Below are 11,735 nucleotides of genomic sequence, written 5' to 3'. Positions count from 1 at the left end.
AAGGAATTATGAATTATTGAAAGGTGCTCGACATCGAAAATGGCATCCAATACTTCATCTGGAAAGGTCTGTGATCTTTCGGATTTTACTCTTATCTTTCCAGTCATGGATGATACATGTTAATCCTTTTTTTGTGATCTATAGATGCAATTCTCGAAGCTTATCTAGGGTTAGGATTATATAGTTTTGTGAACATTAGATGCAACAGTCGATTGAATGTGTAACTAATTTTGTTTAGGTTAGGATTGTCTTTCAGTTTGGCTAAATTTCTAGGGTTTCCGTTTATTTTCAATTTTTCCCCCTTTATAACCAGCGTTTTATTCGGTGCTGCCAATCCTGATTCTGAAGTCTCCCATTAAGGTTTGTTATGGTGTCAGCTTTGATCTTTGACATTACAAGATTGATGTAGAAGATAAAATAAAGGAAGTTGCAGTTTGACAATATCTTTGGCTAATAAGTAGAAGATGAAGTAAGATGAATAATAGATGGGATGATGGATCGGTTATGTTGTGATGATGTTAATGGCGGGTGGCGGTGGTGGGTATGTAAAAGAAGATGATGATTTGGGGAAGATGAGGGCATTTTGGTCTTTTCAAAATTTAGCAAATAGGTCAAGGCAATTTGGTCTTTTCAAATTATAGAAAAGATAGAAGAAAGGGTAGTTTGGTAATTTTTTAGTATTTAATACTTGGTGTGGACTTAAATGGCATTAGGGGGGTAAAGCAGGGGTGGTACGTGGACTTATCAGAAGCTTAGGGGGGTACGAGGAATATTGGGTGCATTACAGGCGGGTACGCGTATTTAACCCTTTTATATTCTGCGAGTGATTCATGCTCTTTCTATGTTTGTGAGACTATGACCAAGGCATGACTTAGGGGAGAAGATTACCACTGACCACAATAGTCAGCTCAAAATCGAAACTGCACGCTCCCATCCGAAACATTGTAAATTGCCTCCTAAGAATTATCCTAAATAGAGAATAGAACTTTACTTGATTGTACGGCCCACGTGGTTCCTGTGCCTAGACACAGAAGCATGCGAAAGTACCACAGTGCCCCCATAAAAAGGCAAAAATCCTGCCTGCATATGCGCTTGCATGTGCGGTCCAAATGATCCACTCGTTCTCCAAGCACCCGATTCAATGACACTAGGCCTATTTCCTTTTCATGGAGGCTTATGAAATGAGAGAATTTATCATCTACACGTACATGCAGGTGAACGTACATCAAAGAGGCAACCACATGTTCCTTTTGTTTCCATAAATACCCCTCTTCCCCTTGTAAATGGCAAAAATGGGACATGTGGTTGACTCTCACTCTCACATTGTACATTCACCCGGACGTACATGGAGAGAATTGAACTCAATGAAATGAAGCTTGCCACTTGGAAAGAGAATGACATGGCAGAAAAAAAAAACAAAACTTAGATTTTGGATGCCATCTCAGATGCCACGTGTAAAACTGGATTGGTGAGCTTCCGAATTAAAATTCTCTGCAATTCTTTCATCTGTGCCTTGTAGTTCAAGTCTGAGAGCTCAATACGTGGAAGATGTTCATCCAAAGATGCAAGCTCGATTAACCTAGTTTCTTTTTTCTTTCTTTTTGCATCGATGGATATCGCATCTTCCACGTGTCGATCTCTCAAGCCCAAACTGCGAGGCATGGAGAAGAATTTATTCTGGAGCTTCTTTCCCCTTCTTCATTGATTAGCCAAAACTTTACCCAAAAAAAAAAGATTGATTAGCCAAAAAGGAAAGAAAGGATACACAAAGAGGACATCCAAACCATCCAATACATCCAGAAAATGCCAAAATTACTCCATGTCTAAGCTTCACACACACACATATACAGACACAGAGAACGAAGAAAGGAAAAAGCAAAAAATGATTTTTTATCCTCTACTCCTTTTACTTGGCGAGAGAGAAGAGAGAGAAGAGAGAGAGAGAGAGGCAACTAAATGCCTAATACAAACTTTTACTCTTTACCTTTCCTGTTGTTCTCTCTAATGGGCACTACAGGTTTTTTTCTCTCACTCTCCACCCTTACAGAGTGTCTTCGTTTATTCCTTCTCAAATCAAACCTGTCATTACTATCCAAATCTCTAGATACTCTTCTTTTTTAGTATGTGAGGTTCTTACCCACTTTTGCTTCGATTCGATCCCGAAATTTCTTTTATTTATTGGGTTCTAGCTCTTGTATTTCTTTTCTTTTTTTTTTTCTGAATTTTATCTACTCTTCTTGTTTTTGGAGGAATTTTGTTGTTGTAAATCAGTGTAAGAGTAAAAATTGGTGATCTTTGGTGTAATATATTAGATTTAAAGGATCTTACCCCGTTTGAAGCTGTTGTTGTTTTTCTTGCTTAAATGAGATTAATATTTTAGCAAAAAAAATTAGTTCAACCTGTTTATTGTTGAGTTTAATTAGGTATCTGTGAAAGACCCATTTGGGAATTTGCTTGAATTGATGAATCCAGGGTTTCATAAATCTGCTCTTCTCCGTATATTTCCATTATTTGAATTCGTTTCAATTTGTGGGTTTTCGAGGCTGAGTTCTTTGTATTTGGTTCAAAATATTTCCTTCTTTTTTTTAATCTAAAATAGATTAGGCTGGTGGGTTTCTCCTGTCATGGATTACGGTGGAGATGTTGGGCAAATTGGTGGTGGTGGAGACAATTGGATTCCTGGGTTAGGTGACCAAGCAATTTGGGCTACTGAGGATGATTACGGAGCTTGGATTGGAGATGCATCTGCTGACACTCCTTCGAACTCGAATTATGATGGGAGACAGTCTCAAACTCGATCTGGGAGCGAACCTCCGAACAAGAAAACCAGAGGAGATTCCCAAGGAAGTGGGTTAAGCAGAGATCGTGATCGATCCAAAGCGATTGGGAAGATGTTCTTCAAGACTAAACTCTGCTGCAAGTTTCGTGCAGGGACTTGCCCTTACATCACTAACTGCAACTTTGCTCATGGGATTGAAGAACTTCGTAAGCCTCCTCCCAATTGGCAGGAAATTGTGGCAGCCCAGGAGGAGGAACGAGGTGTGTCTTCAGAACCCAGGGAAGAACACCAGATTCCAACTATTATTTCTGGTGGGAGTGGAGAGAGTCAGAGATCTTATAAAGGGAGGCATTGTAAGAAGTTCTACACTGAAGAGGGGTGTCCATATGGAGATAATTGCACTTTCCTCCATGATGAACAGTCTAAAGCTCGAGAGAGTGTGGCCATCAGTTTGGGTCCAACTGTTGGTGGTGGATATGGTAACAATGGGAATGGACAGAATCAGAAGCCTTCAAATTGGAAAACTAGGATCTGTAACAAGTGGGAGACGACTGGGTACTGCCCATTTGGAAGCAAGTGCCACTTTGCTCATGGCTTAAGCGGTATGATCTTGTCTACCAATTACCTTTTTTCTATTTCACTTGTGTGAATGAATTCGTTTCTTGAGAAGAGAATTCTTACATTATGATCTTCCATAAACGTTATTTGTTTCGTTAGACAACTGAGTTTGCTAATTAAGTAGCCTGCAGATGTTTGCTTAAAATGAATATGCAATGTGTCCATGTCAAAAAGAAAAGCATTGCTTAATCTTCTGCTATTATGGAAGAGCAACCAAGGAACCACTTATCATGTTAGCTCTATCCTACTGATCTCAACTGTCATTTAAAAAAATCCCATTTGCTGTACAGCTCAAGGGCTTAGATTTGTTATTGCTTCCCTTGGGTGGGATACTCGTTGAGCAATACTGCAGTACTTACCACCACCATCCCCAAAAAACAACAACAAAAAAAATGGTGAATTAACTAAAAAAATTTATTCAAGTCAATGCACCTGGGTCTGTCAACATAATATATGCTTGTTATGACCTGCTCTATAACCTGGACTGCCCATGTTTTGGGTGGGCTATTGCCAAAAGCTTCACTATCTTGTGATTTTTTAAATGACATTTTTCTTATGATTTAAGCTAATGTTGAAAAGGATAAGATTTGATTACTGTTGAAGCAGGCCATTCTTTTGAGTTTATGATTATTAAGTTGATTTTATTTTGTGGCTATAACCCGTTGAAGAGGTGAGCCGTTCAGGTTGATTGGCTAGTTGCTGTTTGTAGGTGCTATGTAGCATAGCTACCTAATTCACTAGCGGAAAGAGCACCTTGCAATAGCAGGAGCCTTGTGCACTGGGATGCTCTTTTAAGAGCACCTTGCAAATTGGGTGGTTGTATACCAATTTCTAAGTCATTTGATGGTGATTTCATAAAGTAGACAAACTTATTAAAGTACGGAATCCTAACACATACAAGGTAACTGGAGAAGAGCACCTTTTAATAGTTATTTGAAGTCAAGAAAAACAACTAATGAAGTTTATTAAAAAAAAAAAAAAAAAAGGGAAACCCCATTGTAAGACATAATGTTCACTTAGTTTGACCGTATTTTTATATGTTCATCAAATGTGTTGTTCTGCTACAAATTTTAGGTGTAAGGGATCCCACTTGAACCCCCAATTTTACTACAATTCAATCTTTGGAAACAGAGTTGCACAGGTATGGCGGAGGACTTGTGGATATGGAAGGTGGAGACTCTACAGCCCCTCCTGACTCAAAGCAAGTAAGAGTGTCTTCAAAAACCCAGACAGATACAGTGGTAGCATCTATTACATCAATTCCTCATACAGATGTTTATCACATGGGAGTTCCATCACAGAGGTCTTTGGCTTTAAGCCAAAGGCAAGGGCAGAGGCCTCTTCAGAAATGGAAGGGCCCAGACAAGATCAGCAGGATATATGGTGATTGGATTGATGATTATGAGTGGGAACCAGCTCGATAGATGGAAAAAATGCTCGAGTAATTGGCAATTGCACAGAACATTTTTTAGACTAATTGATGTGGACTGAAAAGTTATACTCAGGAGAAGATAGTTTGAATCATCCAACATTCCAAACTATTGGGATTTAATGAGCTGTGCGGCTCTAGTTCTGGTTTGAGGGTACACTTTTTTTGTCTATGCAGTATCATTTGAGTTCTTGTCTTAGCTCCAATTGTTTAGTAGCTTTAAGACTTCAACTTTCAGGATCAGAAAGTTTGGAGCTGCAATCACTTTGTAACCTGATGTCTTTATTAATCACAGTTGAAATACCATATTGTCCTAGTTTTTTAAACCAAAATCTTCATCACTGTAATACTAGTAAATTTTAAGAGTAATTCTAGATCTCAGATCTCTTTCTTATCGTTTATATGCTTACATGGAATTTCATGGTGTTTTGATTTCTGATACCTTGGCTCAATTGGAAACATATTTACATATGTTACTATTATTTTATTGTTCATTTTTGGGAAATTGTAGATGATCAAATGCTTCTGTCCATCCCCACCCCACCCAAAAAAAAGTAAAAAAGACTTACAGAAACAAGAGCGTCCTTGGTAATACATTCTTATGTAGTGGCAGAAAATTATAATTTCTTGGCTGTAAATAAAATCCCAAATCCTATCCCTTTGTCTCTCCCACTGTTCTACCTGATTTCTTTTCTGTTTCCTACTCTGTTTTTCTTTCTTTGTTTAAAGGTAGACCCCTTTGATTCACGATTGCAAAATGAGCAAGATCCAGATGGTTTTAAACTTGTTCATTGCATGTCAAAATGTCGTAGAAAGTTTCATCCAAAAAAAAATGTTCTTGAAGTTTTGCCATCTTGTGTCTCCTCCAAACCTGCTCTGGGTGCTTCAGGTTACCTACTTGACACACATTAATTTATCTAGACCTCTTTCAGACAGATTGATTGTTATATTTGGACAAGCATGTCTTCCCTGAACTTGCTGTCTTATGTCTCTTCATCATTTTGCGTCCTGCATCATTCCTAAGGAATCACAGCTGCTGAGAAGCTGCATTTCACATCTTCTATACTAACAGAGGAGGCTATTCGATGGTAAACTGAACAAACCCATCCTAAACCTGTAGGGGTGCTTGTAAATATGCAAAACTGTACTGTTATATTGCTGTATTGCATAAAAAACCATATCTTTCACTTGAATTGTGCCATGGAAGAACTTTAAATATTTTACTGCTTCACTTCCATAACCATCTAATGTTCTGGATATAGAAAGTTTCCTGTGAACCATTACAAGTAATACATTTAAAATATTTCATTGTTATTGGATGTGTATATTTGGGGAGGGGGGGGGGGGGATGTTTCCTCCATCCATGAGAGGAAAAGTTCCCTTGACAGGTGGTTTCTTCGGATATTTAGATGGCTGATTTGATCATTCTAGCTATTTGGGCTATCTTCTAGGTAAGCCACAAGTCAACTTTTGTAACCAATCTCAACTTATGGATAGTGTGTTTTGGATTCACATTCAGATCCTCTGTGCCACCCTAACCTTGTATCAGCCTATATCAGGGCTCTATAAATGACATTTGATAATTCAGATGGGATGAAAATTTTGCAAGTGGCACCTCCCCAACTCAGGTGTCAAGTTTTCAGTCCAAATGGAACTCTTTATGCCTCATGGTGAAGGTTGGAAAGTTTGTTGAGAACAAGATCAATTTTATACTGTTGGAAATACAAAGAAAAATACATTTAAGGTGGCTTGGAGCCCGAAAATTTGACATGTGGTCTATCTTGAAATTCATTCATACAATCAAGGGTTGAGATAGTCACATCAGTCCTTATAATCAAAATGAAGCTTGATACAGGGTCATTCAGGGTTGAGTGATGCAGAGGATCCTAACACATTGGATTCTTCTCGTATTTTTTTAGTGGTTTGAAATTCTTTGGAAGGCTGACCTTTTCTGTGTGTGTCAGTCATTCCTGCTTTTTTGCATCTGAAGAGACCAAATGGGCTGAGTTTGACATATCTGTGTACACGAAGTTTGAGAAAGTTGCCATGGCAAAGATATCACTGCACACAGGAATTTTCTGCAGTGGATGAATCTCATTTCCTATTTGTATTGTATATTTTGGAGAGAGAATTGACCTAATGATAGGACATGGCTAGGGAAATAAAACTGTTAATTGAGAAATTGTTTAGTCTGGACTCTCAAGCTCTTAACCAGCTTCTCTCAAACTCCCCCCCCCCCCCCCCACAAACCCCCAAAAGGATGAATAATGAGGGAAAAATAAAGATATCAAATAATTTGTAACTTTACTTTTTTGCTCTTTTAGTATAAAATATTTCACGAGGATAAATTATATCATTTCACATGTATATTCAAAGCAAAAGACAATGACACCTAATAATAAGTTACCTTCTAATTATTATTGAAAATCTCTTTTACTCCTAATATAAAGAGCTTTTAGGAATAAGGGGCAATAAAAAAGCAGTTGTCGAAATTTTGAGTACACCTATAGTGGTGTCATTTAGACAGTGCAGTGAGTAAAATGACCTTTGAATTTTGAAGTTTAAATTAAACATTAAAAAAAGGGCAAGAGATCTCGAGAATGGATCAACTGCATGTACCAACAGGTGAACATACATCTCAGACCCAATCACATTTTAATTTTGTTTCCGTAAAAACCTCTCCTCCCCTTGTAAATGACAAAAATAAGACAGGTGGTTGGCTCTCACATGTACGTTCATCTGTTGGTATGTGCAGAGGAACCGAACTCGAGATCTCTACTTGGTTGCATGGTCTCTAGTCTCTACACAAACATTTGGGCCAATGGGTAAGCACGCTTGGGTATCTATCCAGGGGGCAGAGGCATCATCTCACGGTGTCTTGTGAGAGGGCGTAGGAAACACCACCAAGTAGATATCTTTTTCTCCTAAATAAAAAACTTAGAGGGCCAACTAGATCATTGTGAACCGTAATCCTATTCATAGATCAAGATACAACCCAATCGGTTTCTAGTGGATTGAACCCCTAACTATTTTAAAATGCGGTAATTCAAGGAGCATTTGAATTTCATATGCAATTGTCCACTTGAATTTATTCTATATAGTTCCAATTTGAGTTTATTAATTGGCTCACACTGTACCTCCCATCAATTAATCTAATGATTCAACTTTTATGGGAACGTGTTCTCTATCTTGAAGCGTGGCTCTTGCATCAGTACGGGGCCAATGAGAGTGCACACAAAAACATCAATAGAGGCGGGACAAAGTTCTTTTTCCCTATTTTTATATTTTATTGTTTGTATAAGTTTTTGCATTGGCTGATTTGGTTATTTTGGCCATTAAATATGAACGTCAGGAAATCGTTGGTGGTCCCTCGAGTGCTATAACCTGCAAAAGGACTAGGGTGACAAAGGAGAACCGGTGTGGTTCCGGCCTAAGACTCTTCGATACCTAAGTTAGATCTCTCTGAGCAAATAGATGAATGATAGAATTCAAGATGGGTTGATGGGGTGGAGTACCTCTGCTTTTATAGTGGAGTGTAGCGGTGTGGAGAGTCCCAGTCGATAATGAGTAATCCTTCGTAGTTGATAGAGTCCCTAGGTAGCAGGGTTCTTCCTTGATTGGTTGTCCCCTACAGGTGGTAGTGTCCTTGTAGGGCTGATGTACCTAGCGGATAGACGCTAATACGTTGTCTGATAAGGTGCCTGGTGTTTGTATCTGTATGGGACTGTACAGCTAATAGGCGGTGGTCTAGAGTCTGAAGATGATGCATGTCTTGTTGATGGCGGCGGTGGTATCTTGATCTTAGACCAGGGTCTACGCCTGTGTTTGTCGAGGTCACTCCTGTAGGGTGGTCATACGGATGGCCGCTCGAGGGTGGTCATGCGGATCGGCGCCCGTGGAGGGCCATGCGGTCTGCGCCCGTGTTTGATCCTTCACTGGTCCTGTCATGGTCCACCTTCTTGGGACGGGACATGTGACGGCCTCTGATTGGTTGGTGTGAATTTGGGTTTATCAAAATAGATGGAGTATACTCTAGATTGGTCATATCAATCTGAGCAATCCATTTCAATCATATGCCTCCACCATGTGTAAGTCTCTTTTCATCATGTCTTCAATTGTGACTTCCTGACAATTTTCAAGCCAATCCTAGGAAACAGCAAAGCTTCATAAGATCTTTCTGTCCATGTCTAGGTAGTCCTTATCTTCACAAACATGTCTATTTCATCGAGCGAGGCAATGTCAGATCGTTATGCCTTTCATGCAAGTAGAAATTTACCCGATAAGGAATTTCGCTACCTTAAAACTGTTATAGTTACAGTCGCCTTACACCGAGGCTTCGATTGCCGGCTCCCCTATCATCAGGTCGCCAACTTTCTTGACTTTCTGGCACTGGGCAGGCGTAAGCCCCCATACATTGTCTTACAACTTTGTGGAGACCTGTGTTTTTGGTAAACAATTGCATAGGCCTGGTCCCTCTGACCCCCTTTATGAGGAGGCATCCCTTCTCCCAAAGTTACGGGACTATTTTGCCAAGTTCCTTAGAGACAATGGTGTGCCCCTAGATATTGACATGTAGCAAAGTTGGGTTAAGTTGAAAAAGTATGTCTATGGACATGTTTAAGAAGAGTGCTAACAAAGCTACCATATGATTTATTTTAAAGATGGGGGAAAGATATACATGTTGGCCCACGCCGATATCGTATCAATTTCTAGGTTGACCGATACCCGTTCCGATACCGTGCACTAAAACCATGGAGAGAATGGCTTCCCCCCACAAATTCTTATCAGAAAGGTACTTTGTGGATAGATTTTCCAGTAGAACAACTACTACATTAGTGTGGATGATAACATTATATATTTATATTTCTTCATGCGTTTTGGAAAGGAGGAGCCTTCAAGCAAAGATAATAAAACGGAGTTAGAAAACCATTTTTCCATTTTCAAAACCCATCAATTTTTTTGAAGGAAGGTTTTGCTTCCTAATTGCGTGACCCCTAGACCAACGTGGAGTTCAATGAGAGCACACACAGGGGCATTGATTAAGGGGATTTTTTCATTTTGTAGAAAGACAAGGGAGTCATTTCAGGGGTACATGACTAAGCAATTTTCTTTTTCTCTGTCTTTCTTTTTTGTGCTAGGCCCCTTGTCAGAGCCAGACGGAGACCCACTTATTACTACACTACTATATTACTACTGCTACTACTATTTCAAGATGGGTGAGAGGGCGGGGGTAGGAGGGTCAAACTCTAGACCTTACCTGGACTTACGCTAGTCCCAACAGTCTAGCCGCCTACCACTGAGGTAGAAGGAAAACCATTAATTTACCAAACAAAATTCTATTTTAGGCTAGGACTATCATAATTTCCGAAACAGAATCCTATTTTGGTGGGCAAGTGGTCAATAAGTATTTTCTAAAAAAAATGAAATATTTTAAATGAAAAGAATTGACATGAGGACTTAATTGTCAACCTCCTTCAGTTTGTGACAAAAGGAACACTTATTGGTCAGCATGGTTCTATGCATAAACACAAACTCATGTCTTTGTGCGTAAAAAGACCGTTTAGTCTCGATGGAATTGCAAATCACATCCAAACCAATATCTCTATACGTACTTTCATTACCATGCTGGTGCCGAGATCACACGACCAATTAGCATTCTCTTGCCCAAATTTATTTTTTTTTTATAATTTCTCTGGTTTTCCTCTCACAAGCGACTCGCTCAAGGACTTTGGTCATCACCGCAAAGGAGAAACGAACAAATGCCATGTTAGCATATAAATTTGCTAAATTCTAAAAAGAGAGAGAAGAAGAAAAGAAAAAGGCAAAAATAAAGAAGCGCAAACCAACAAATGCCATGCAAGAGTACTTGCTTGTTCTTTGACGAACTTCATTTTCTCCTCAAACATAGCTTCTGCTTCTTCTTCTTCTTATTATTTTTCCGTTTTTCTGCTTCTGTTTTATTCCATGCAAACTCAAAGGCCGGAGAATCTTATAAGATCCGGCCGGCCTATTATCTAAAGCTGATGATTTCAGGCAATGTCGACAAATTTTGATTTCACAGCACCACCCAATTATTCACCTCATCAATCACATTCACATTACGCTGCACCATCATTAACAGCAACTCTCACTATTGTCATTCTTGTTTTCTTCTTTGCAAGCTTCTTCTCCATCTACCTCTGCCGATTCTTTATGGGATACCTAGTGCATTTGTCGAATTTTCGGCTTACCCATTCCGGGAATGCCACCGTAGAACCAAATCCAAATCCTGCTGCTAATACTGGCCTTGACCCTTCAATCATTGCTACATTCCCTACCCTTGTTTATTCCTCAGTGAAGAATATCCAGGACAATAAGATTGTTCTTGAATGTGCTGTGTGTTTATCTGAATTTGAAGACAATGATGAGCTTCGGCTATTGACTATTTGCAACCATGTCTTCCATACAGAATGCATAGACCAATGGTTTGAAAACCATACCACATGCCCAATTTGCCGGAGAAGCCCCCTTCCTCCAGTGGAAAACAATAATGAAGACACGAATCCACCACCACCATCACCAACACCGGATCAGAATCAGAATCATGACCAGCAGCAGCAGCAGCAAGAGATTAGCGAGGCAACAATCAGAGAAGACAATAATATTTTGTCCACCTCAAAGGAAGATGAAGAGCATGGGAATGAGGTGGTGGTGGTGGTGGTGGAGGGGGGAGATAGCCATGAGGGTGGTGGTACAATGACTAGTTTAGATGGAGGAGGACAAGAAGGTGGGGAAGAGATGGTAGTTCAGAGATTTTCAAGGTGCCACAGTACAGGGCATTCCATCATACATGTTGATGTACCAGATGACAACGATCGGAATACGTTGAGATCACCGGATCATCATCATCATCATCATAAGAAGACAGGA

At 39.5% G+C, this 11,735-nt stretch overlaps 1 protein-coding gene and 1 long non-coding RNA gene across 3 annotated transcripts; one reads left to right on the top strand and one right to left on the bottom strand.

The window, feature by feature from the left end:
- Positions 1-1,965: 1,965 nt before the first annotated feature.
- Positions 1,966-5,142, top strand: LOC122646494 (zinc finger CCCH domain-containing protein 56-like). 2 transcript variants are annotated; one of them, XR_006330629.1, is made up of 3 exons: positions 1,966-3,381; positions 4,529-4,891; positions 4,968-4,979. XR_006330629.1 is itself a non-coding variant. In XM_043840065.1 (2 exons), the coding sequence occupies exons 1-2, from the start codon at positions 2,625-2,627 to the stop codon at positions 4,819-4,821; spliced, it is 1,050 nt and encodes a 349-aa protein (XP_043696000.1). In that variant the 5' UTR covers positions 2,422-2,624; the 3' UTR covers positions 4,822-5,142. The 2 variants fall into 2 exon arrangements, 1 of the variants encoding a protein (XP_043696000.1); XM_043840065.1 differs by having other exon boundaries at positions 2,422-3,381; positions 4,529-5,142.
- Positions 4,042-4,356, bottom strand: LOC122646495. Its single transcript, XR_006330630.1, has 2 exons — positions 4,199-4,356; positions 4,042-4,150 (listed from the first exon to the last, which is right to left on the bottom strand). It is a non-coding gene; the product is annotated as an uncharacterized LOC122646495 (long non-coding RNA).
- Positions 5,143-11,735: the final 6,593 nt, after the last annotated feature.

The sequence above is a fragment of the Telopea speciosissima genome, chromosome 11 (genome assembly GCF_018873765.1).
Source record: "Telopea speciosissima isolate NSW1024214 ecotype Mountain lineage chromosome 11, Tspe_v1, whole genome shotgun sequence".
In the NCBI taxonomy this organism is placed as follows: Eukaryota; Viridiplantae; Streptophyta; class Magnoliopsida; order Proteales; family Proteaceae; genus Telopea; species Telopea speciosissima.
Note: the sequence above shows the minus strand (reverse complement) of the source record. Positions and strands in the feature narration are given on the sequence as shown.